Raw genomic sequence first — 27,445 nt, 5'->3', positions numbered from 1 at the left:
GTATTTTAATGAGGTCACTTTACGTTTCTCTGTAATAGTGCCTTTTGTATCAGAGTTTTGTTTTTGGCATTCTTTGACTGATCACGAGTTTATTTGCTGGCTGCTTATGCTTTAGGATTAATTTCATATGTAATATGTCATCCTATTGGGCTGAAGTGTGGATACATATTCTATAAAAAAAATTTTGAAACGACACATGCCTTTTAATTTGTATTTGTTTTTTATTCTACAAGAGAATCCCCATTTTTATGCTTGGTAGAATTATTAACATTTCTCGTTGAGATATCAGTTTGATTATCATTCAGTGTTCAATGATATAGTTTTATGCAATTAATTTAGTGGTCACCAGTTTTGGTTCTTTGGTATCATCAGAATAAGGTCGAAAATGTCGAGCGCTTTTTTTAGGAGTTTGGTTCCAGAGTAACCAAGGACAAGGATGATCAGGATGACTCAGAAAATACAAAAACCAAATTGTCCACAAAACCTTCTGATTTCGAAGCGTTGCTTGGTAGAGATAATAACAACGATCACTTTATGATAGGTGTAAGTTTACCAACAGGTAAGAGTCTTCACGTCAACTACTCTCCATATGGAAGCGAAGTTTTGTAGCAGTTGCAAGAGCTTTATAACAGAGCTGCTCTATCTCTTAAACTTGTTGTATTGAAAAGTATTTTTATACTTGTTTAAGATGCATTCTTCAAAGTTCGCACACTTACCCCAGTCAGCATGGGTGTCACAAATAGAGCACTGCTGATGTCATTCGAGTCGTTGTATACTAGGAGTTGATAAAATTTTTTAACATTCATTGATCATTGATATGATTTTTTCTTACACCGTTGATAGGCTCATGAGTTTTGCATCTCATTACTTATATTCTACATTTGACTAATATTTGAAAGATGGCTAACATTTATGTGAAAACACCTTGTTTTTTGAGGTGCTTAGCATTCTTCAGTTATGCTTGTACATCTCTACAATTAACTACAATTTTATCCTATTTGTAGGGGTATAAAGCTGTATGCTGATTTCTATACATCGGACATTCTTGTTGCTTCTCCGCTGGGCTTGATCACCGTAAGCCTTTCCCTATTTACACTTTATTAATGGACCATTTGGAGCTCATCTGATCTTACCGGTTGAATTAGTTTTCAAAGTGCTGATCACCTATGTTCAAAGCTGCACCAGTTTAAAAATTAAAGTTTTGCATGTTTTGAATTTCAAGTGCTTTCTGGTTTGGGTTTTTGTAAGTGCATAGGATGTGATTGACTTTGATTTATTGAATTTTCTGTTGCAGAAAATTGTGGAGGCTGAAGGTGACAAAGAAAAAGATGTTGACTATCTTTCTTCTATAGAGGTGGTGCCATCATTTGCGAACTATGTGTGACTGTAATTTGGTTATCAGAATGATTTAATGTCCGTCTTATGCTGATTGGTGGAGAATGCTTCTATGTCACAGATCTTAATCATTGACCTCGCAGATGTCATGTTAATGCAGGTGGGTGAAGCATAATAGATAATCTATTTGTGGTCCATTTATCATGATGAACTGCACTGATGATTTTATTTTCGAATCCATATATATCTTAAAATTTTCCAGAACTGGTCCCATGTGAAGACTGTTGTTGAAAAATTGAACAAAATACCATCTAAACAGCATGGAACAGACATTATGCGCATAAGACCATGGTATGCTTTTGAGCCGCTCTTTGTTGGCAAGTGTGGCCTTTGAAAAGTCAAAACATGTTTTCATTGATGGAAATTAATTATTCAATGAAAGTGGGCTGAAAACTTTGGAAAGAGAACTACGTGCAGTATAGGAAATTCAATGTGAATTTTGTTACGTGGGTTCCACGGAGGAAATATTTCTATAAATACGTGCCTCTTCCCTTCATTCAGGGTTGTTCTATGCTACTCCTGGTGAGGAGCTCCCCATTGTTTTTGATTGACACTTATTCCGGTTCTGTTTCTCTTTTTCTTTTTCTTTTCTTTTTTTTTTTTAAATTTCTCTTTCCTGTTTTTTTTAAATGTTTCCTTGTTACCCAAAAAGTGTCACGTGCCCCTAATCAATTTTGTATTCTTTGTTTTTTTTTGTTTGCAATTAATCGTTCTCTCCTCCTTTTGTTTATTTTCAATTTTTTATTTTATCCTTTTATTTTTTTATTTTATTCTTTATTACTTATATATTTATCATTTACTCTCTCTTAATCATGTGTATTTCTATAAATTTGATATTATCTGTCATTTTAATGGTTAATATTAATATTTTTTGCGATAGTTAATATTAATGTATACATACATGGAATTTAATTTTGGATTATGAAACTTAATATCTTAAACTTTATATGATAAAGTGTAAAAATTATCAACAAGTTGCATTTATTTTAAGAAATTTTGTAATCATCCACACAAACGAAGCTTCATTATAATTACTTTCAATTTGTTAAATTTCAAAATATTTTTTTGTAACCTTATGTTGAAAATGAAATATTAAAATCAAATATTTAAAATTACAAAAAAAAACTGAAAAAAGGAACTGCACGTTGAAACTATTTGTGAAATTAAATATTGGGCTATGCAAATTCAAGAAATAGTGAATTTAATATTGATCATCAACTTGTAATTTTTTTTTGTGTGAAAAATTATTAAAATTGAAAGAAGGGAAGAAACAAGTTTATTTAATTATTTTTATTTTTATGATTTCGCATGAAACATATTTTTTTTGTAAATCCCTTATAAACTTTAAATTGTATCATATAAAATTTTATATTTTATTTTCATCAAAATTTAAGAGAACGGCAAATTTTATAGGAATAAAATGGTTAAAAGGAAGAGTAAATAATAAATAAAAAACAATAGTTAATAAAAAAAAAAAAAGCAAAAGCAAAATAAGAAAATAAAGAATAAATAAGAGGAATAGGAACAGAAAAAACTAAAAAAGAATGGGAGGAGTGAATGAAGAAAGAGAAAATAAAAAATTAATATATAATATAAATAAGTGACACATGTCACGTTTTGAAGATAGGGGGAGCATATCTCCCGGAGGAGCATAGACTCCCCCTTCATTCAGATCATCCCATTCTCAGGCAAATCATCCGAGCTTGAGTTTCTTCTTTCTCCTAAATATTTCTATATATATTCGTGAGATAGGTTTTCTCCTGTATAAGAGAGAGAGTGTCTCTTTGGAAACACAGAGAGAGGTTGTAATTCTCCAAATATTATAGTGAAATCTTTTGATCTTACCCGTGGTTTTTACCCTAATATTTTTGGGAGTTTTCCACGTAAATCTTGGTGTTTATTTTATTCATCAATTTCTATAGTTTATATCTCGTGATGCCGCACCTGGGACCAACAAGTGGTATCAAAGCTTGGCATAAAATTTCTTAAAATTCTGAGTATGCTCTGTGGTTGCAGCTTTGACTGATCTTCCTCATCAGAAAAGATTTTTTAAAGATTTTATAAGGCAGGATTCTTGTAGTCAAGATGACGGCAAAATACGAGATAGAAAAGTTCAACGGGAGCAATTTTTTGCTGTGAAAATTGAAGGTGCAAGCAATTCTAACAAAAGAGCGTTGCTTGGCAGCTATTGGAGATAGACCGGCGGACGTCACGGACGATCAAAAGTGGAATGAGATGAATCACAATGCTGTTGCCTTTTTGCACTTGGCTATAGCGGATGAAGTTTTGTCAAGTATATCTGAAATAAAAAGCGCAAAATTTATTTGGGATACTTTGGCAAAACTGTACGAGGTCAAGTCATTACACAACAAAATTTTCCTAAAGAGAAAGCTTTATACTCTTCGGATGGCGGAATCCTCATCGATGACCGACCATATCAACACATTGAATACTCTATTTTTTCGGCTCACGTCTATGGGGCATAAAATAGAGGAAAAAGAACATGCGGAGCTTCTACTTCAAAGTCTACCAGATTCATACGATCAGCTCATCATCAATGTTACCAACAATGTTCTTTCGGATAATTTAAATTTTGACGACGTCTTAACTGCGGTCTTGGTGAAGAGAGTCGTCGAAGGAGCAAGGAAGATAGGTTGGCAACGTCGAAGCAAGCAGAGGCTTTATCGATGACGAGAGGAATATTGACGGAGCGTGACTCCAGTGGGAGCCACAGATATGGTAGATCCAAGTCAAAAAGTAAGAAGAAGAATATTTACTGCTTTAAATGTGGCGGTAAAGGGCACTTCAAGAGAGAGTGTACGAAGAGCATCGAGAAGGGATCTCAAGGAAATGTGGCCAGTACTTCAGGAAGTGGTGAAATATTATTCAGCAAAGCAGCAACAGTTGCGGAAGGCAGACACAAATTTTGTGATGCATGGATTATGGATTCAGGAGCGACGTGGCACATGACGTCAAGGAGAGAATGGTTCGACCAGTATGAACCAGTCTCGGGAGGATCTGTATTCATGGGAAATGATCATGCCTTGGAAATCGCTGGGGTCGGTACCATTAAAATCAAAATGTTTGATGACACTATTCGCACCATACAGGAGGTACGACATGTGAAGGGCCTGACAAAAAATCTTTTGTTTTTGGAGCAATTGGATGATATTGGGTGCAAAACCCATATCGAGAAAGGGATCATGAAGATTGTGAAAGGCGCGCTTGTGGTTATGAAGACGGAAAAGGTTGCTGCAAATCTGTTGTATTGTTGGGGGAAACACACAAAGTGGCGGAACTAGCTGTTGCATCAATTGGTTCGGGAGAAGAATCAATAGTGTTGTGGCATAGAAAGCTTGGACATATGTCAGAACGAGGAATGAAGATTCTCTCTGAACGGAAGCTGTTGCCAGGGCTTACAAAAGTGACTCTACCCTTTTGTGAGCATTGTGTTACCAGTAAACAACACAGATTGAAGTTTGGCACATCTACTGCCAAAAGCAAAGGCATATTGGAGCTGATTCATTCTGATGTTTGGCAAACACCGGTGGTATCCCTAGGAGGAGCGAGATATTTTGTCTCGTTTATTGATGATTTCTCTAGGAGATGTTGGGTGTATCCAATCAAGAAAAATTCAGATGTTTTTGAAGTCTTCAAAGTTTTCAAAGTGCGGTTTGAACTTGATTCTGACAAGAAAATCAAGTGTTTGAGGACTAACAATGGAGCAGAATATACCAGTGATGAATTTGATGAATTCTGTCAGCATGAGGGCATCAAAAGACAGTTCACGACGGCGTACAAACCTCAGCAGAATGGAGTGGCGGAGCGGATGAACAGAACTTTGTTGGACAGAACAAGGGTCATGTTGAGTACTGCGGGTCTAGACAAGTCATTTTGGGCAGAAGCAGTCAAAACCGCTTCTTATATCATCAATCGTTCTCCTTCAGTGGCGATTGATTTGAAGACTCCGATGGAGATGTGTACTGGCAAGCCAGCTGATTATTCTCGGTTACATACATTTGGAAGTCCGGTGTACGTGTTGTAAAATGAACAAGAAAGATCGAAGTTGGATTCCAAATCCAAAAAGTGTATCTTCTTGGGCTATGCTGATGGAGTTAAGGGGTTTCACTTGTGGGATCCTACTGGCCACAAGCTTATCATCAGCAGAGATGTTATCTTCGAGGAAGATAAATTGAAGGGAGACAAAGGCACACTGAATTCAAAAACTACTATCATTCCGATGGAAAATAATACAGACGAAGACCAAGTTTCTTGTGAAGCAGTACCGGAGCACGAGGAACAAGAACCAGTTGAGTCAGAGGTTTCCAAAGTGAGACAGTCAACTCGAGAGAGAAGACCACCAGGTTGGCTTTCAGATTATGTCACTGAAAGCAGCATTGCATATTGTCTATTAACAGAGGATGGTGAGCCATCGAGTTTCCATGAGGCTACTCAAAGCTCGGATGTATCCTTATGGATGACAGCAATGCAGGAAGAATTGAAAGCATTGGACAGGAACAAAACTTGGGATCTTGTTACACTACCACGAGGGAGGAAAGCTATCGGTAACAGATGGGTCTATAAGATCAAGCGTGATGGCAATAACCAAGTGGAGTGGTATCGTGCAAGATTGGTTGTCAAAGGGTACGCTCAGAAAGAAGGTATTGACTTCAATGAGATATTTTCTCCTGTGGTTCGACTTTCAACAGTCAGAGTAGTATTGGCATTGTGTGCGGTGTTTGACCTACATCTGGAACAGCTAGATGTGAAAACAACATTTCTTCATGGCGATCTTGAAGAATAAATTTATAAGCTCCAGCCAGAAGGTTTTTTGCAGAAAAAGGCAAAGAGAACTTGGTTTGCAGGTTGAACAAATCTCTGTACGGTCTCAAACAGGCGCCGAGGTGTTGGTACAAGAGATTTGATTCCTATATCATGAGCCTTGGGTACAACAGACTCAGTGCAGACCCTTGTGCGTATTTCAAGAGGTCTGGTGATGATGATTATATCATTTTGTTGTTGTACGTGGACGACATGTTGGTAGCAGGCCCCAACAAAGATCGGGTCCAAGAATTGAAGCCACAGTTGGCTAGGGAATTTGATATGAAGGACTTGGGACCAGCAAACAAGATTCTAGGGATGCAAGTTCATCGAGACAGAAGCAATAGGAAGATTTGGCTTTCCTAGAAAAATTATTTGAAGAAAGTTTTGCAGCGCTTCAACATGCAAGATAGTAAGCCAGTTTCAACCCCTCTTCCTATTAACTTCAAGTTATCTTCTGAGATGTGTCCTAGCAGTGAAGCAAAGAGGATGTAGATGTCTCGAGTACCGTATGCATCAGCAGTGGGGAGTTTAATGTTCGCCATGATTTGTACAAGACCAGACATTGCACAAGCAGTGGGAGCAGTCAGTCGGTATATGGCGAATCATGGACAAGAGCATTGGAGCACGGTTAAGAGAATCCTTAGATACATTAAGGATACCTCGGATGCTGCATTATGTTTTGGAGGATTAGATTTTACACTCAAGGGCTATGTGGATTCAGATTATGCAGGTGATCCAGATAAAAGAAAATCTACTACTGGTTATGTGTTTACAGTTGCAGGAGGTGCAGTCAGCTGGGTTTCAAAACTGCAAACAGTTGTGGCATTATCTACAACGGAGGCAGAATACATGGCAGCTACTCAAGCTTGCAAGGAAGAAATATGGATTAAAAGGCTATTGGAGGAGCTTGGACACAAACAAGAGAAAATTCCTCTGTTTTGTGACAGTCAGAGTGCCTTGCACATTGCAAGGAATCCAGCCTTTCATTCCAGGACTAAACACATTGGAGTTCAATTTCACTTTGTACGAGAGGTAGTAGAGGAAGGAAGTGTGGATATGCAGAAAATCCATACGAAGGATAACATTGCTGATATTATGACAAAGCCAGTGAACACAGAGAAATTTGAGTGGTGTAGATACTCAAGTGGCCTAGCAGAAACGTAAGCAGCAGGGAAAGGCAAGATTGAAAGGAAGTGTGGAGATGTGTTTGATTCTCAATCAAATCTCCAAGTGGGAGAAATGTTGGCAAGTATGGCCTTTGAAAAGTCAAGACATGTTTTCATTGATGGGAATTAATTATTCAATGAAAGTGGGCTGAAAACTTTGAAAAGAGAACCACGTGCAGTGTAGGAAATTCAATGTGAATTTTGTTACGTGGGTTCACCCGGAGGAAATCTTCCTATATATACGTGCCTCTTCCCTTCATTCAGATCATCCCATTCTCAGGAAAATCATCCGAGCTTGAGTTTCTTCTTTCTCCTAAATATTTTTATATATATTTGTGAGATAGGTTTTTTCCTGTATAAGAGAGTGAGTGTCTCTTTTGAAACACAGAGAGAGGTTGTAATTCTCCAAATATTATAGTGGAATCTTTTGATCTTGCCCGTGGTTTTTACCCTAATATTTTTGGGGGTTTTCCACGTAAATCTTGGTGTCTATTTTATTCTTCAATTTCTATAGTTTCTATCTCGTGATGCCGTACCTGGGACCAACACTCTGTTATTCGGTAATTTGGAACTCTTGGACTGCATTCTTTTATTTGTTTTTTGAGATATTAAACTTCGGTTAATGGATGTTTCTTCACCGATTGTCATGTCTCATTGCAATGTTGCAAACCTTGGTTATGCACCAGGAAATGTTGGTTTCTTAAGTGCATGTAGTTTTTTTACCAAAATAACATAGGTAATAAAATGGTTATGGGGTGTGGATGAGACTCTCGTTGCTATTTATTTATTCCTTCTTAAGATATTTCTTGATGATTTGTTGTTTTCTCAGGTATCTAGATGGGCAAGCACACTTCTATCGGCAGACAATAATTTTGTCTTCTCACATAAACCCAGGTATTCAATTCATAAATTTAGTTTTATTGTTTCAAAATAGATTGCTAACCGACTTGGACACACCTGGAAAATTCTAACACATTGTTCTGTTTGGACATTTACTTTAAAAACGTTTTTAGTGTTTTATAAGTGAAAACACTTAAATATTTATTTGGATATGATTTTTGTAAAACATTTTTGAAAAACATTTTTTAAAAAGTGTTCTCCAAATATAATTTTCAAAAAACCAATAAGAGGTGTTTTTAGATGTTTTTAGAATGAAAGACAATAATGAAAATTAAAACACGTTACTTTTGAAATGTTAAAATATTTTTATACAGTAGTTGCCCAAACACGTTTATTCTTGAAATAACTTTTAAAACATTTTACACATTTTTTTTAAAAATTTTTTTAATAATAAAAACGTTTTATAAATGCTTGTCCAAATGGAGCCTAGAATTCTACAAGACAATTTGATCAATCAATTAGTTTCAATTCACCTGTAGTTGTTTTCTCCGATCTTCCTTCCTTTTACTTTTTTTTAATCGTTTAAGCCATGTTTGTTAGAAGCGCAAGGTAGACTACGGCACATGGTTTGTGAAACCTAGGTCCAAAACACATACCAATTGACATGCTTTATCAAAGTGAGGCGCTCAATAGGATTTAAATATCTTGAGAAAATTTCACATGTATTATCAAGTATACACCTTACAAACTATTAAATAAGAATAAAATAATTATAGATTAATTTGGTAGTGGAAATGAATAGATATTCTCTTGCATTTCACCTTGTATGTATTATTTATACATTTTACATATACTCATGAACGCACCTTGTGCCTGTAAACCACACCAAAAATGGAGTGTCACAGTTAAGGTGAGCTCTTCATCTAGGGGCTAAGCCTTCGCTCTTGTCAGGGTGAAAGGCTGAGCTTGGTACATATGATTCAAATATAGTTTATTTTCAACAACTATGATTTAAATATAGTTTATTTTCAATGCAAATCTCGGAACGTTAGTTTTCCACTTTATCTGTTGGCTTCTATAAGATATTACCAGAAATGACCACTTTGTTGCACCTTCCTTATCTGTCACTTTGGCAGAACTTATAAGTGCCCTGTTCCATCATAATTGTTTCAACTACCAGGGAAAGGTATGCTCTTTTCCTCGTGAAGCATTTATGTTATAATTATTGATGCATGCATATACATTTGACTGGGATGATTTTAAAATTTGTCTGCTTTGATAATATCTTGTTTGGGAGCAGACATCCACTATCTTTATCTGCATATTTTTTGTGGTCCACGAGTGCTAGCTGTCACGATAGTCCTCTAAGTTGTGATGTTTGCTTTTTTGGTCCTATAACTTGTCAAAGTTGTGCATTAGTTCTGTAACTTTGCGTTTTATTTGCAAAGCTCGCACAGATGGTGCAAGGGCACTGTTTTTCTGAGTGGGTGCACTTGTAGTGCTGCCCCAATTTTCTCCAGATTTTCTCTTCTCCTTTGTTGCTCTTTCCACCACCATATTTGGTCTTTTTATGCTCCATAATCACATCATAATTTTCTTGCCTCCTACATATGACAAAAACAACACAAAACACATAATACCGCCCAAGAAGCAACAAATCCAAGTTAAATATATACAATAGAAGTGCAATAAATTGCACTTATTAAATCCCCCCAAATTTAGAATTATTTTTAGTCCCGAGCAATATAGAATAAAATAAAAAATAAGAACAATAAATCAAAACAATAAACGAACTAAAGTCGTGAAATCTTGTGATTGTGTCAAGCCTCAGTGATAATTTCTTGTTCACCACAACATGCTCAAGAGTTTTTCGTGTGTGTGTGGATTTTCCAATCTCATTTAACCCATCTAACACCCAGATAGATCCATGCTTATTGGAGAACTTTATAAACTCCTAAATTTCGCAACTCACGTTTCAAATCACAATCCACTAAGTTCAATATTTACTCACACATATTAAAAGGACTTTTTAGGTCAACATTGGGTCAAACAGAGTTGGCATGAAAAACAAATATCCAAGAATATATCAGGAATAATCAAAGAATCGGGATTATAGCGAAGGGATTGGATTAAATTGTCTTTTAATGCTTTGGAGCGGGAAGTACGAGTAGCGAAAAATATTATCTGGCAGATTTTGCATCCGAATTCCTTCTACTACATACAATCTCCTTCTTTAGCCTTGTATTTAGATTAGAATTTCAATATTTTTTTTCTTCAAGGCCTCCCCTCACCTTAGTCACAAATATTAAAAGGACTTTTTAGGTCAATATTGGGTCAAACAGAGTTGGCATGAAAAACAAATATCCAAGAATATATCAGGAATAATCAAAGAATCAGGATTATAGCGAAGGGATTGGATTAAATTGTCTTTTTATGCTTTGGAGCGGGAAGTACGAGTAGCGAAAAATATTATCTGGAAGATTTTGCATCCGAATTCCTTCTACTACATACAATCTCCTTCTTTAGCCTTGTATTTAGATTAGAATTTCAATCTTTTTTTCTTCAAGGCCTCCCCTCACCTTAGTTTCTTCGCCATTACAAATTTTTCTTTGTACTTTTTAGCTACTCATTTTGTTTGTACTTCCCATGATTATAGAGTGGCTAAAAAGGCTCACATGAAGGCTCAATTGATTCAAAAACTCCTAAATCATATTTGTGTTCGTGAAAATCTAACTCAGGTTCGAGCGAAAACCACAGAGTATTTAGAATTTCTTTATATATTTAGAATCACCAAGTTTACACAAATGTTCTCTAAGCATCAAGAATGGAAGATGTCTTGGCTTTATGTGCATCAATTTGTGAAAAACTCAGAAAAATTGAGAACACGACTATATTCATCCGCTCAGTTCATTTTTTTCATCATTGGCTACAACAATCACATCGTCCACGACTTGAACACAACAAAAATCAAAATCATAACTTTTTTTTCAGCAGGAGTATAAGCAAACAACAACTAGCAATTAAAAATAACAGAAACCCCCCCCCCCCCCCCCCCCCCCCAAAAAAAAAAAAAACTTAAAACTGTGCATTGTCCTCAATGAACAAATTAGCAAAAAGAACAGAGGATTGCACATACCTCTGTTGATGACCATCAGTAGTCATTGCTCTCTTCATCATCATAGGAGGTGTGGTGGAATTTCAATACTTGGCTTCAACACTCAACTAGAACTCACAAATAAGGAACATCTCAATGGAATAATGATCAGGCATGCAAATTCAAATATAAAGTAAAAAAAAATTACTAAAATAAAGTCTACATAAAAAATAATTAATAAAAGGATATAATGCTTGGGTTGCCTCCCAAGAAGCACTTTGTTTATATTCATCAGCCTGATTATACGCCAGTGTTAGCCCGTCACTGCCACTTTGTTGAAGGATTTTTTCTTCTCTTTGACCCTCCAAACATTCATGTTTTGATCTCTCTTCTTGATTTCTTTACAATCCTCTTCATTTATGTAGGGCTCTACAATCACCTCAAGTTTGTAACAATTTTCAGCTATTCCATCTTGTCTCAATTTTTGGCCCTCTTTCTCTTTCTTTGAGTGGATTCCCTCTTCAAAAACATTGAAGGTGACCTGTTCATCTTCAATTTGCATAGTCAATTCACCTTTCTTCACATTGATCTTTGCTTCTCCAGTGGCTAAGAAAGGTCGTCCCAAAATGATAGGAACATGATGATCTTCTTCAATGTCAAGAACAAAGAAATCTGCAGGAAGTATCAACTTGTCCATCTTTACTAGTACATCTTCCACCAAGACACATGGAGACTTGACCAATCTATCTGCCAACTGCAACATTATTCTGCTTGGTTTCATCTCAGTCAAACCAAGTTTCTTATAGACAGATATAGGCATTAGACACTCGCCCCAAGATCACACAGTGCGTTCCCACAAACTGACCTCCTATAGCACATGGGTTCATAAAACTACCTGGATCCTTAAGATTTTGTGAAAGCTTAATTTGAATAATACCGTTGCATTCCTCAGTTAATGCCACATTATCAAGCTCAGCCAATTTCTTCTTCTTAGTTAAAATCTCTTTTATAAACTTGGCATAACTTGATCTCTAAAGCTTCAGCAAAAGGGATATTGATATGAATTTTCTTGAAAACTTCCAAGAACTTGGAAAACTGAGCATCCAATCCCCTTTTCGGGAACCCTGAGGAAACGACATGTGAGCCTTAAGAATATCCGATATTTCACTCAGTGTCTAGGATTTGTTTCTTGAGATCTCTTCTTGACTGCTCACTTGGTGTCTCCGCTATCACATCATTCTCTTCCGGTCTCAACTCTTTGGTGGCTTGACCAACGTTTTTAACTTTTCTAAGCATAACAGCATTGCAGTGATCCTTGGGATTTGTTTCAGTGTTGCTAGGAAAATTTCCTCTCTGTTGATTATTTATGGCACTTTCAAGTTGACCAATTTGCACTTCAATAGATTACATAGTGGCACCCATATTGGTCAAGTGTGTTTCAATGTTGTCAATGCGTGATTCACTCCTGTCCATCCTCTTAGAAGATTCAGCGATGAAATGGCTCACCAAGTCTTCTAAGGGAGGCTTTCCTTCTCCTATTTGAGTGTTGAATCCCGGTGGAGGATTTAACACATTCTTGTTGTTAGCGTAGGAAAAATTCTCATGGTTCCGCAGTCCAGGATGATAATGGTTAGGGAGAGGGTTACCTCTAAAATTTCTGAAATTTCTATTATTGGCATATTGAGCTTGCTCCACGATTCCTCCAAATTCAATAGAATTCATTCCCGTAGCAACTAATGCAGTCTCGACCATTTGGTTTCCCTTGTTCATTGTTGCGAGCTGTGAAGAAATAGCGGCCATTTGGGCGGACAATGAGGAGAATGCGTCCACCTCGTGAATTCCAGCATTTTTTTTGACTTGTAATCTCTCACTTGGACATTGATAGCTATTCATAGTCATCTGCTCGAGCATGTCGTATGCATCCTATGGGTACTTAGAGAAAACAGATCCACCAGCTGCAACATCCACTGAAATCCTTGTTGGCCCATTCAACCCATTGTAGAATAACTCAATTTGCTCCCAATCTTTAAAATTGTGAGTTGGGCATCGCCGCAGCAATTCCTTGAAGCGCTCTCATGCCTCAAATAGCTGCTCTGAGTCCTGTTGACGAAAGGTGGTGATCTTAATTTTTAATTGAGTTAGCTGGCGGGAATTTTTTTGTCAGAAACTTGGAAGACATGTCTTCCCATGTTGTGATGCTTTCCAGAGGTAGAGATTGCAGCCAACTTCTTGCATTGTCCCTAAGAGAGAAAGGGAACAATCTCAACCGGATGATGTCTTCAGAAACACCATGAATTTTTATGGTATGAGCGATCTCCAGAAATGTTCGCAGATGTAGATTAGGATCTTCAGCTGCTAATCCTCAAAATTGATTTTGTTATACCATATTTATCAGTGCGGGCTTTAACTCGAAATTGTTTGCAGTTATGGTCTGTCTTGCAATTCCTGAATAATTTGTATTGATAACTGGCCGAAAGAGATGCCTGATCGATACTGGGACAGTTGCATCCCCTTAATTTTTGTTATTATGATTTTCAGCCATTCTTCGCAATTCTTCTCTCTTGGATTTTCTCAAAGCTTTTGCAGTATTTTCGATTTCTGGATCAAAGAGTAATGAATTGAAGCTTTGGCTCTTGAGCATAAACTGCATACACGGAAAGAAGTGGGATCAAAATAGGAAATAAACAAAATAAAATTTGCTCTAAATCAGAATTAAAATCAATTAGTAACAATTCAGTGTAAATCAAATAAACTTTAGTCCCCAAAAACGGCGCCAAAAACTTGTTGTAAAATTTACGCTCGCAAGCGCACGATGTAAAGTTTTATTATAGTGATAAATAGAGTGTCGATCCCACGATGAGTACAGTAAAAATATTCAGTGCTTGTAATTATAGTAGTCCTAATTTTATTTAGAAAATCAATAATCAGAAGATTTGAGAAAAATAAAAATAAGCAAAGGATTTTAATAGCACGCACACAATTTTCAGAAAAAATCAATCAGAGAAAAAATGGTCTAGAGGTTTAAATTTCACCTGATTTCAACAACAATCACTCCTAATTAATTTATTTTCATGAATTTCATTCAATTAATAGCCAAGAACACTTAAGTGTATTATTTCCCTCTCCCAAGCAACAAATAATATTTATCAACTATAGTTCAATTCCAATATCCCTATTAAAAATCTAATTGCAGTGATATATGTGTAAAAAAATGTTCTTTTTAAGGCTCTAGCTGTTAAAATTATATACTCTCCCGAGCTATATAAACAATTAACAATGCAAATTCTATTGGTCCTATTCAAAATCCCCTCTCCCAAGTGTAGGATTTCAAATAAATATTAAAATTTAATTATTGATCAAGAAATTGAAAAGACATTCAAATCTAAAAAAAAAAAAATAATCTTAGGGAATTAAATTCAATAAAATCAAAAATTCATAATCGTGTCTACACCAGGTTCCGTCCGACCACTAAACTCTAAAAATTTAGTTCATAATCAAAATATTGCAAAAACAATTTATGTTCATGAAACTAGACATCAAATCAATAATATAAATTCAAAAGAAAGAAAACAAATTCGTAATCGGTCATTCGTGCCCGATCGATCGATATTCGTATTTGTTGATTGATGTTCTTCAAGTTTTGCCCAGATTTTCTCCTCCAAATCTTACGTTTAAGCTCTCTTAATTTCTCTTGTGTTGTGCGGTGGATTCTCCCTCTTGTGTTCTCTTGAAAGTTCCTTTTATATGTGCTCCAAATTTAATAAATAAAAGCCCAAGAAGATCCACAAGTTTACTTCCCAAAAAACTAAAAAAGCTGACTTTCGCGATGGCGCGGGCGAGCTTGAGAAGAGGGGCGCCCGCACATATGATTCTGACCTCATTTTCTTCAAAATTGCTCAGACGGCGCGCCCGCGCACAGCTCTCGGGTCTGAAATTCTGCATCGCGCGACAAATTTCAAAAAAATTATATCTCACAATCTATTCGTCGGATGGAGCTGAAATTTTGACAGCAGCTTCAAAACATCATAAAATTTATTATGAACAGTGAAGATTGGATTTGGATGTATAAAAAATTCCCAGTAAATTTCTGAAATTGCTGCTCCATAATTTCTTTTTCCGTTTCTTCTATCTACTTTTACTCCAATCCTTGCAACTCACGAAAATAACAACTAATACGCATTCAATCAACTCGATACATCACAAAATCCAATTCAACTCATATATAAATTAAATGCATATATTTCACTTATCAAATCAAAAAACATGTTGCGAATTTTATGCTCGCAAGCACACGGTGTCAAGTTTTAATATAGTGATAAATAGAGTGTCGATCCCATGAGGAGTAAAGTGAAAATATTCAGTTTTTGTAATTATAATAGTCCTAATTTTATTTAGAAAATCAATAATCAGAAGATTTGCAAAAAAATAAAAATAAGCAAAAGATTTTAATAGCACGCACACAATTTTCAAAGAAATATCAATTAGAGGAATAATGGTCTAGAGGTTTAGATTTCACCTGATTTCAACAACAATCACTCATAATTAATTTATTTTCATGAATTCCATTCAATGAATAGCAAAAAACACTTAAGTGTATCATTTCCCTCTCTCGAGCAACAAATAATATTTGTCAACTACAGTTCAATTTCAGTATCCCTATTAAGAATCTAATTGCAGTGATATATGTGTAAAACAATGTTCTTTTTAAGGCTCTGTTAAAATTATATACTCTTCCGAGCTATATAAACAATTAACAGTATAAATTCTATTGGTCCTATTCAAAATCCCCTCTCCCGAGTGCCGGATTTCAAATAAATATTACAATTTAATTATTGATCAAGTAATTAAAAAGACACTCAAATCTATAAAAAAACAATTAATCTAAGGGAATTAAGTTCAATAAAATCACAAATTCATAATCGTGTCTACATCAGGTTCCGTCCGACCTCTAGACTCTAAAAATTTAGTTCATAATCAAAATATTGCAAAAACAATTCATGTTCATGAAACTAGGACATACATATATACTATATTGAAAAATTCTTTCTCTATGGTTGGAGGAAACCCTAGGATTGAGCATTTCCCTATCAGTGGATTGGCGGGGCTAGATCCTGAACCACCAGACGATGGTAAGGGATCTTACATGGATGCGTTCATGTCATCCTCTCCAAGAACGTTGAAGAAGAGTTTCCTAAGTGGAGAAGACTTTCAACTCCCAGTGAAACAAAAGGTTATGTATAAAAATGCACCGAAATATTTTTCTCCGATGAGGAATTGGTCGATATGAGCAAAGCTCACCCTTTCGCTCTCATTGGAAAATTTTTTGGTGGCTGGCCTACAAAAGAGAGAACCATTCAAGCGTTTGCTGGTGTTGGTTTTGCTGCTCATTACTCTGTAAAATTCTTGCGACCAGATTTCTTATTTATTGACTTCAAATTTGAAGAAGACATGACTCATTTCTGGGGTACGGGTAGATGGTTCCTTCAGGGCCATCTTCTTCGAGTGTTCAAATGGACGCCTTTGTTCGACTATCAAAAGGAAAGCTCTATTGCACCTATTTGGGTTCGTTTCCCCGATCTTCATATTTCTCTGTTTGATAAACATCACCTATACTCTGTCGCAAACCTGGTTGGAAAATTGCTGAAGATGGATGAGCTTACATCAAAGGCAGAGCGATTAATGATGGGTCGGGTTTGCATTGAAGTCGATCTACTGCAGGAATTACACTCTGAAATTTATATTGGCATGGGAGGCAGAATTTTGGAACAACGAGTTATCTATGAAAATCTCCCAAAATATTGTATTGATTGTTGTCATGCGGGTCACAACTCCGCTGAATGCTACGCGTATGGGAAAATCCCCAAACCTTTTAATAAACCTCAGATTAAGGATCTGAGGGAAGTTGTGAGGATCTTGGTTCTAATAATCTAATCATCAATAATCAAGAATATATCATTCATGTAATACCCGAAAAATCCATAAATCTATTCATGATTTATTAAATGAATTTTAAATGAGTTTTAAGTTATTTTATTTTATTTAACCATGATTTAATAGTTATTCTTAATTAAATGATTTCATGTGTTGTGTTAAATGATTTTTAATTTATTTCATTTTATTATTCATGATTTAAAAGAGTATTCTTGACTAAATGGTTTTATATTCTTAAATTGTTTTAAGTTATGATTATGCATATGATTTCATGAATTGTGTCTATATTATTTAACGATTTTGATTGAGTTTATGGTTTCAGGTCGAGTTTGATTCCGAACTCACGGGACAAAGCTAACCTACTCTCGAAATGATAGAGAATATTTTTACGAGTGTTTTAAGTATAATATTCATATGGTTTATAACGTAAGAGTCGAGAGTATAAATTTTATAGCTTGGTTTAAGGCGTGTCAGTTAGACTTCGTTTTAAGTGGTCAGTACACGTTATGTATTTAGAAAACACTACCCCATGCAACCACCATCTCCCCACCTCATTACACCCTTATTCCCTTGAATTTCCTTCCTTCATTCTCAAGGTTACCTCCCTTTCCATTCCTCTTTTCTTCTTTTTCTTCTTCTTCTTCTTCTTCTTCTTCTTCTTCTTCCTTCGGTTCCTTGAAGATATTTGCAAGTTAAGCTTCCAATCTCGTTCCTTTTCATGGTTAGCTCGTTGCCAAGAATCCGGATCGACTCCATCTTCATCAAGGCAAGTTTTTCAACAAGTATTTTAAGGTTTTGAAACTCATTCAAGATTATAATTATTTTAATATGAAGGTGTATGTTGATGTGCATGTTTTAATGGTTTATGATTTTGAAGAAGAATGAAATTACGAGTATCAAGTTATGAATTGTTGAAATTGTGATGCGTGGTCGTTCTTGACAAGTTTTTGATAGATGGGTTGAAAGTAATGAATCTTTTGAAGATTATGATGTTATTGGAAGTTTTAAAGGTGGGAAATTGATGTTTAATTGAAAGAAAATGAGTTTTTATGATTTATGTAGTTATGATTTTGGATAAAAAGAATTTTATGTTTGGAGTTTGAAGTTTGAAGTGTTGAAGTTGTGTTTGGTGGCACCGGATTAGTAACACCCGTTACAATTTTTATGATCACGACTGGTGTACTAATCCAAATGAGATGAGGCCAATTTTATTTGAAATCTATCTCATATATCTACAACTTTAATGTTTTGAGTCTTGTCCAAATCATTTTGAAAGTTTGGCCAAAAGTTCCCCGAAGTGTATTGATTGATTTGATTTTTGTGCACTGACCAATCTTTGGAGAATGAGTATAACGTTTTACTGAAATATCTAATTAAGGTGTGGTTTTCGGAATTAGAAATCCCAAATCAAGGGATAAAACTTTTATGTTTACTGCGTTTCCAAATTCTTTGTGCCAAAACTCGAAATATCAGTGTGAATGCATAGCAACTGCAGTGCAGCAGAGCTGCCAATGCGCAAGTATAGCGCCCCAGCGCTGCTCTTTCAGTGCCGGAGCACTGGAGCTTCGAATTATTTTTCTTATGTTTTGATTTTTGTGTCCTAAATTCATGGTTATGATCTTTTAAGGCTTCTAAAATTTATTTAAGATTTTCTATGCAAAAAGTTTCAAGTTTTAAATCAAGAACAAAAAGAACGACTCACTTGAATCGGTTATGTTTGTTATGTATGCATGTAAATGCCTAAGTTTCATTCATGAAACCTATGTTCAATATGCAAGTATGATTTTCAATCATCTAATACATGCATTAAGTCATTGAGTAAAGTTTTATGTTCATGAATGAAAGTTTATGAAGGAAATTACGATAGTATGATGATGCTTCATAATGAAATGAATGTTATGATGAAATGATAAGATGATGAAGCATGAATGAATGATGTTATGATGAAGTATGAAGATATGATATGTTGATGTACGAAAACATTTTGATGTTTTATGTGTCTTTGTGGTGGCAATACGGGACTGGTACTCCGATTTGAGCTCCGGAGGGACCTTTCCAAATATGGCTCAATGTACGGGTTAGGTACTCCGGGATGAGCTCTGGAGTGGCCTCCAAAAATGAATGAACGAATGTTACGAGGCATAATGCCATATGGCTCAATGTACGGGTTAGGTACTCCGAGATGATCTCGAAAATGGCCTCAGAAAAGAAAAAAAATGCTTGTTGATCAACAGGAACTATGAATGTGCCCATTATAATGGTTGCCACAATTTCACATAATTCATCACCCCAAAATCATAAGTTTTTATGTTATGTTCATGGTTTGATGTTTGTCCAAGTTGCATGATTTTCATTAGATGTTAGTGTAAATGTTTATTTAAGAATGAAATGGTAAAGTTTTGAGGAAATGCATGAAGTCTACTTTCAAGATTTAAAGTTAAGTAAGTTGATGTCTATGTTTAAGTTCCTTGCATCTTTTAAGAGTTTTGAAGTTCATGTTCAAGATTTTAAGTTTAAAGTTCCATGATGTTTATGTTAAAATTTTTCAAGTTCAAGGTATCATGTTATGTATGTTCAAGTCATTTTAAGTTTAAAGTATTTTGAAGCTATTACGTTATCAATATGCACGTTTTTAATCTTGCTGAATCATTAGACTCACTATACTTGAATGGTGCAGTTGGATTAGCAGATTCGACTTAAAAGCTTTGGTGGCACGGCTGAAGAGTCCATGAGGCGAAGAAATTGCATGACACGACAGATCAGAAGCTCTAATGTTTTGAAAGAAAAATATTTTCATATGTTTATTATTATTATTATGTTGTTAAACTATTTTATGTTAAGTCTTTAAAGATCCAGATTTTTAGTATTTTCATTGTCAGTATCTTAAATGATTATTTTTGAGTACTTCAAATGTTTAAAATTTTAAATTTTCATTTCAGTTTCATATTGTTGTGAGGATTTCTCGATTATTTTCAAATGTATTTTATGTAAGTAATTTGTTTATAGTAACTCACATTTCCCCATCCTATTTAAATGTTAGTAGTAAGCTTTGACGTGCCGTATTTTTAAATGGTAATTGGGTGGAGAATAGTAATGGTATCAAGGTAGATGATCTTGGATTCATGTTGGTAAACCTCCATAGAATTGGATACAAATCTGATTCATTTATTTTAGCGAACCAAGCGAAGCAAGTTTTTTACATTGAAGATCCTGAAGATCATTTATGGAGTGTTGTACTTGCGATTCCAAGTAGGGAGTACTTTGAATACACAAAGGGTGAAGATTTGGAAGAAACTGCAATGCATTATCAGTCTTCTAGCAGAGGGTTAGCACCAATGGATGTTGATGTTGCAGATGACAATGAACCATGCATTCGTGAAGACTGTGATGGGATTTGGGTTGAAAATAATTAAGTACTGAAGTTTCACTTTTGAGATGAGTTTGTAAAAAATTGATATGTTATTTACGCTTTGAACCATGGTTTAAAAAATTGATATGTTAATTAAGTACTGAAGTTTTACTTTAAGTGACCAGCACTCTATTTCATATTATCGGGCCTATTTTCGGGATGACTGATTTTGATGGTTTTTTCCTGGAAAGTTTTTGTTCTTCACTATCCGCTCCCTCTTTGCCTTGAAATTGTGGTATTTTTTTTTAATTACTGATGATTAGCTAATTATTTGCTTAATGATCATGAGGAGTTGTGTTCATATCTCAGGTAGGACAATAGAACATGATATTGTCACAAGATATGGTTTTTTCTGAAATGGTATTGATAAAACATTCATTTTGCTAACTTTATTCATTATATTTTTACTTGTTATATCTCTGTAGGTTTTTATGTGTGGCTGGCTCGTCATTTGTGAGGCATGTAAATGGTGTTCAAGCTAGCAAAGCTGACATGATTATCTCAGTAAGTGACTTTTCTATTTTTGTTAATTCACTTAGTGCTTCCAGTGGATGTGGAGCCTTTATCTCGGTGATTCCTTGTTACCTAGAGGATGATATTCATAAACAAAATCTTTGTTCTTTTTTATCCACCTTAACAGCATCTTCAACTGACCAGATATGCTTCCAGATGTGGTCCTCCTTGATATAAAACATCAAATTACCTCTTAAAATAATGTAAAACATATTATCAAGTCGAAATCACTGATGAATAGAAACCTGCTACCTTGTCTTACCACTGTCCGGAAGAGGCTGTTTTTCTACTCAAATTAATTAGAACATTAGAACTTTTGGATTTGATAATGTTTCGTGTTTCGTTTGTATGTAAGACATTTCATTTCCTGCTCATCCCTTGCCCCCTTATTAGTTTGTCATATTTCAGAAATAAATGTTCATTTCTCGAGGAATCAAACACACAAACAAAAAACGCATAATTCTTTTTCTATCATATTTAATTTTTTATGGTTATTTCAATAATTAATCAGCTAATTAATCAATTTATTCATAATGTGCAAGAATGTCATAAAAAATATGCATATTGTTCATCTCTGTGGTGGCGTGATCAAGAGTGGTTGCAGTAGCACAAGAATACACATCCGATGACGAAATTGAACTCATCATCAGATTATTGTCAATGCAATATCTCAGCCACCTTGAACCTTAATTTGAATGTTTATGATTAAAAACCCAGCCACCCTCGACCGTTACTTGAAATATTTTGCACCTTTAATTATGTTCTTGTTAAATTTACTCTTCTATGCAGGGGTTTACATGACAAAGTGAAGTTGGTTCTGCCCTCTACAATTGCAAACAATAAAGATTAGTGAAAAAAGCAAAAATGGGAAAGGGTAAAGAAAAAGTAGAATATGCTGCCACTAGAGAGAGTTGGTGTGGTAACACTGGGTTGGATTCTGCTGACACCGAAACCACTAGAACTCCTAGAGGTCGCACAAAAATGGATAGTCTTGCAATAAAAAGAGTTGAAGGAGTTAAAAATGATGCATTCAATAAACTTGGACAACCAGTTGGAGAAGCTGTTATTGCAATGCAGAGTTACATTGGTGTGGTTGCACGGGAAGAAGGTTAAGATTTCTTACAAGACATGAAAGCAAGTTCCAGGAGATGTTAAAGAATTGATATGGGATTCGGTTAATGTAAGTAATTTAGCATGTATTAAACTTTAGGATATATTTAATATTATGTGATTAAATCTTTCTAACGTATTTTCACTTTTGTTATTTGTAGTTGTTATATAATGTTGACGCAAAGTGGAAGAAGGGCTGTTTGAGATCAGCAAACAGTAAGTGGCGTCAATACAAAGCCCATCTCACTCAGACGTTTATTTTAAGCAAGCTTGATAAACCTGAGGAGTTGTATGAACCACCTGCTGGTCATGGTATACCAAAAGATGATTGGAGTGCGTTTGTCATCAGTCGTATGTCTGGAGACTTCATTGTAAGATTCTTTATTATTTATAATTTGTACATAATCAACCAAAAGTTATTCTTTAACTATTATTCAAATTTGGTTTGTCGCATATTTGAAATGACTAGAAACTAAGTGAGCAACAAAAAGAGAGAAGAAAATAAAATGTATATCCTCATCGGCTTTCACGCAAGGGATATGCACGCTTTGCATCTGAAATGGTAAGTATTATATTTCTTTACAAACCCTCCAAATTATTCATATACAATTTATTCACATATGTTATTGTATTTTTCTTGTTGTAGGCGGCTGAATTATGTGACGATGATGACATTAACAGGGCTATTATGTGGAAGAAAGGACGAGCCAACAAAGCAGGAGACTTTGAAGGGGAGGATTTGACGCAAAGAGTACAAAAGATTGTAAGTGAATTCACATTTCAGAAAATCAGCAATATTGTTGAAATGACAATTGTTTTATTAATTATTCTTTTAATGTGCATGATAGGATGATTATATCCAACAAAAACAAGATGGTGTGCTGAGAATTGAAGGGACAAAAGAGGATATACTTACAAAAGCACTTGAGACCAAAGAATATGATGGGCGTGTGAGGGGGATTGGAGGTCATGTCACTCCAACCTTATATTTCAATGCTGGCAGAACATTGAAGAGTGTTGGAGTTCCCACAGATGTAATCAATGAGCATGAAAGGAAGTTGATGGAAGCAAATAGAATAATTTCAGAACAAGGTGCACGTATACAAAACTTGAAGCAATGATGTATAACATGGGTGCACGCGACGTTTTAATGGAGGATAAAGGCAGTTGCTCAGTGAAAAATCAAGTTAACCAAGCCAAGATGGAAGAAAATGATCATGAAGACGTGCAGATTTGGAGCAAAGCCGATGCTGTACAGGTATGGCAGTAGTTTTAGTCATATTAAATAGAGGTAATAAAATTTATTGACATGCCTATTTTTCTTTTTTATGGTAAATCAGCTGCATTAAGTTTGGAATATAGCACAAATATTGTTGCTTATGGTACAATTATTTGTGTTGATCCTCAAAAGTTGCTTCATGGGGTTCCATTACCAAAGAATTGCTACCGAGTCTCTATTGATGTAGTAGTTGAGGAATCAGCGCCTTTGCCATTTCCTATTGCAAATGAATGTGAAGTAGTGGGTGATGCTCTTGGAACCCATGTGTCTTGGCCACAACACTTGATAGTGGAGCAAGATAAGGTATATGTGATATTGTAACTTTTTTCATTATTCAACCTATCTAATTTGTATGTATTTACAATTAATAGAAGCCTCAAAAGAAGTATTTGGCACCACCCAAAGAGAGACATGATGTGTCACCTGGTGTCCCAATGTCACTACATATGATGTATTGTTATAGCAAGCATGCTTTGGGTAAAGGAAGATTTATATCACTGCGTTTAGATCGTGAGGTGTTCGATGATGATTGTGTAATTCTTTTGCACTATGAGGACATTGATGGTTTGTATCATGTTGGGCCAATATCAAGCAATTGTGTAATTGCCTATATATGGTAAGTTTTTTGGTTTAAGCTAAGTAATTCAGCAACTTCATATTTGTACTTACATGCATGCTTATTTTATTATATTTACAATGAAAGGTATCTTTACAAAAAAATGTTGGGAGATAACAAGGAAGGAAAATTCAGATTTGTGAATCCACACAGAATCTCGGATATGGGAGAAACTACACACGACAAAAAGAGGAAGCTTGAAAGGTTGAACCAAAGGGCGAGTGCTTTAGCAGATAGACTGAGTAGTGCATCGGTTGATCAACTAGTTTTGGCGCCATGTAATATCGGGTAAGTAAAAATTTAAATATCAATTTGGTTGATTTATTTCGATAATTTATTGAATTATAAGCACTAATTATGTCTTTTTTTGCGTAGCTATCATTGGATTCTCACTGTTATTCAACCATACAAGGATGTTATTTATGTGTTGGATTCCTTAAGTCACCGCATTCGTGTTGATGATTGGAAACATGTAGTGGAAATGTGAGTTCATATTTATTTATTTTTATCAAATATTTATTTCACTCATTCAAAAACTCATATATCAAGTATATGAAGGGCCTTGAGATTGTTTAACTCAAATAAAGGAAGGAAGGGTAGAAAGAATGCTATGTGGGTAGTAGTACAAGTATGCATAATTTATGTTTAATATATTATGTTTAAATATCTAAATTTGTCACCAACAATTTTTCTCTACTACCATAGGGTCCTCGGCAGCCAGATGCAAAACAATGTGTTCTTTATGTGATGAGATATATGAGACAAATTATTCAAGAAGTTGAGAATATCGAGAGCATTTCACTATGATAAATATTAATCTTTCTTAACTAAAATAATTACAACTAAATTGTTTTAAATTTGCAAAGTTATTGTTGATTGATTTTTTATTAACATAATATATGTGACAGTTCTCAAAAGGTGAGTACTCTTTAGAAGAAATTAAAGAGGTGCTTTCGGAGTTGACAGAATGTATACAAGAACATGTTTATGAATAGGTATGAATTTGGTACAAGGATGTTGGTTATTGATAGAATTTCGTTTATTTGTCAGAGTCTTGGCTCATAAGCCTTGTGAATTACATGGGGTCTAGTAAATTTGTGTAGTAAAGTCAATGTGATAAAAAAAACTACCCAGATATGTAGATGATCTTTGTCCTTTGTGTAATGCCCTTTGACTTCACAGGTTTAGCAATGGTACATCATGCTAAAGTGAAGTCTGTTCTGTTGTAACTATGATAAGGATAGGGAATTTTTGTTCCTCTCAGCGGATTGTCTCTTATTGGTAGTTAGTGGTGGATGAAGATTATGTTAATGTTACATTTTAGTAATTTGATGTCAAAGACATTATCTAATTCATTCTTATTTCAGAGAAGCCTGAGGATTCTCTGCTTAATTTCTTGTTTTAGAGAAGCCTGATGATTTTCTTTTTAGTTTCTTGTTTCATTATTTTTAGACAAGGTACACATTGCATTTCTCCATTCTCACTTGACCCGCCAAGAACGGAATTCTTGTTTTTCATCTTCATTTTCATCTTTACATTCATAGTGATTATTAAACTTGAGCTAGGTAATTTACTGCTTTTCTTTGCCAATTAATGATTTGAAGTCGTAGATGTATTTCTGGACATATCATGATCTATTGTTGTAAATTTGTACTTAACAATTAGTTGGTTTCATAGTTTGTATTGATTGTTTTATTTCCTTTTTGTTTTTCCATTTAAAAATACATATCAGAAGTTTATGGGTTCGTTTTGGGGGTATTATGGACCCACCTTATTCATAATAATCACTGGATCATTGGTCAGCATGAGTGTCCTGTAGTTTCCAACCAATAATTCGAGGAAAGTACATTGAGAACGACTGTACAGTATTCATAATTTGGGTTTCCGCGTGCACTCTAGTTCCTCCTATGAACAATTCTGCATATTCACAATTTTTCCATTGATTGACATTTTCACAGCATCATAATGTCATTGCTGATAATGTTTGATATGCTTCCACTGTGTTTTCATTTATAAATTTATGGTTATTTCATTCCACCTAATGCCTTTTCTTGAACATGAATATATTCGAAGCATCTCAAATGAATCTTCCTCAATTTCATTTGGTGGAAACTAAATGCACTCGTTTACTCGTTATCTGTGGCTTTCTTCAATGTTTTAACTATAGATTCATGCTAGCATATTCTCTCCAGTTATTTTTTATGTGCTTATATGCGGCTCTGTTCTATCATTCGTTTTCTCCATAAATGCGCATAGTATGTTGTTTTCCACTCATCTTTGATTTTCCTACCTTCTCAATTATTCCAAATTTTGTTTTCCCCTGTTGTGTTATATTTAACATGTGTTATCTAATGTCGTATTTCAGAAGTCTGGTTCTTACTGGTGGCGAAGATCGTCGCTGACTGTGGTGGGAATTCCCTTGGGCATCATCAACAGTTCCTTCTGTAGTCACTTGTTTCGTATTCATTCAGAGAGACTACATTGTTAGGATTGGCACACAGTCCACATGTTATGGCACAAATATTGCCAAGATTTTCAGTATGAAATGTGTTTTAGTGTGATTTGGGTACATATCTTGTACTTTTTATGAGAATATTTCGCCCCACAGCTTTGCACTTTCATATATTTTAATGATCTTATTTATATAGACATGAGACAGAGGAGATGGATGGATTTGCTTAAGGACTTCGACTGTGAGATCAAGTATTATCCTGGAAATTTGAATGCAGCTGCAGATGCTCTTAGTCGGAAGCTTTGTTCCTTATCTCTTACTACAATTGGTTTCTCTCAATTGATTGAAGATTGTTGTACTTCTGGTTTGGAGTTTGAGACCGATAAGAGATCCATCAGAGTTTTTGCGATTCAGGCCGAGCCAGAGTTATTTCAGTTGATTAGAGAGAATAAGAGATCTGATCCGAGCAGTCAGAGTTTGATAGAGAGGGTCAGATCAGGTCATCAGTCAGAGTTTCAGGTCAGGGATGATGTGTTATTTGTGAATAACAGTATTGTTGTGCCCGATGTTTCTGAGTTGAGACAGCGTATTCTTCGAAAGGTGCATTGCAGTCGGTTCAGTGTTCATACCGGAGGCCGAAAGATGTATAATGACTTGAAGACTCAGTTCTGGTGGAAACAGCTGAAGGGAGACGTCACGAGGTTTGTGTCCCGTTGTCTGAATTGTCAACAGGTGAAAGCCGAGAGAAAGAAACCAGGTGGATTATTCCACAGTTTGCCAGTTCCGGAATGGAAGTGGGATCACATCTCTATGAAT

The 27,445-nt window shown here is 35.2% G+C and overlaps 2 protein-coding genes across 4 annotated transcripts; both read left to right on the top strand.

The window, feature by feature from the left end:
- Window positions 1-444: 444 nt before the first annotated feature.
- Window positions 445-20,688, top strand: LOC140883148 (protein NUCLEOLAR FACTOR 1-like). Of its 3 annotated transcripts, XM_073289503.1 has the most exons (6): window positions 445-559; window positions 1,005-1,074; window positions 1,295-1,495; window positions 1,598-1,686; window positions 8,215-8,279; window positions 19,928-20,688. In XM_073289503.1, exons 3-6 carry the CDS (start codon window positions 1,448-1,450, stop codon window positions 19,948-19,950), a joined length of 225 nt encoding a protein of 74 aa, XP_073145604.1. In that variant the 5' UTR covers window positions 445-559; window positions 1,005-1,074; window positions 1,295-1,447; the 3' UTR covers window positions 19,951-20,688. The 3 variants fall into 3 exon arrangements, 1 of the variants encoding a protein (XP_073145604.1); XR_012150328.1 differs by lacking the exons at window positions 445-559; window positions 1,005-1,074; window positions 1,295-1,495; window positions 1,598-1,686 and adding an exon at window positions 7,671-7,945; XR_012150327.1 differs by lacking the exons at window positions 445-559; window positions 1,005-1,074; window positions 1,295-1,495; window positions 1,598-1,686; window positions 19,928-20,688 and adding an exon at window positions 7,671-7,945 and having other exon boundaries at window positions 8,215-11,227.
- Window positions 20,689-23,411: 2,723 nt separating this feature from the next.
- Window positions 23,412-26,727, top strand: LOC140877814 (uncharacterized). Its single transcript, XM_073281397.1, has 6 exons — window positions 23,412-23,540; window positions 23,694-23,864; window positions 23,933-24,177; window positions 24,265-24,465; window positions 24,553-24,660; window positions 26,543-26,727. The coding sequence occupies exons 1-6, from the start codon at window positions 23,412-23,414 to the stop codon at window positions 26,577-26,579; spliced, it is 891 nt and encodes a 296-aa protein (XP_073137498.1). The 3' UTR covers window positions 26,580-26,727.
- The last annotated feature ends 718 nt before the right edge of the window (window positions 26,728-27,445 follow it).

Source organism: Henckelia pumila, chromosome 2 (genome assembly GCF_033568475.1).
Source record: "Henckelia pumila isolate YLH828 chromosome 2, ASM3356847v2, whole genome shotgun sequence".
NCBI classification, from domain to species: domain Eukaryota; kingdom Viridiplantae; phylum Streptophyta; class Magnoliopsida; order Lamiales; family Gesneriaceae; genus Henckelia; species Henckelia pumila.
The sequence above is the reverse complement of the archived record's forward strand: the minus strand, read 5'-3'. Positions and strand labels throughout refer to the sequence as shown.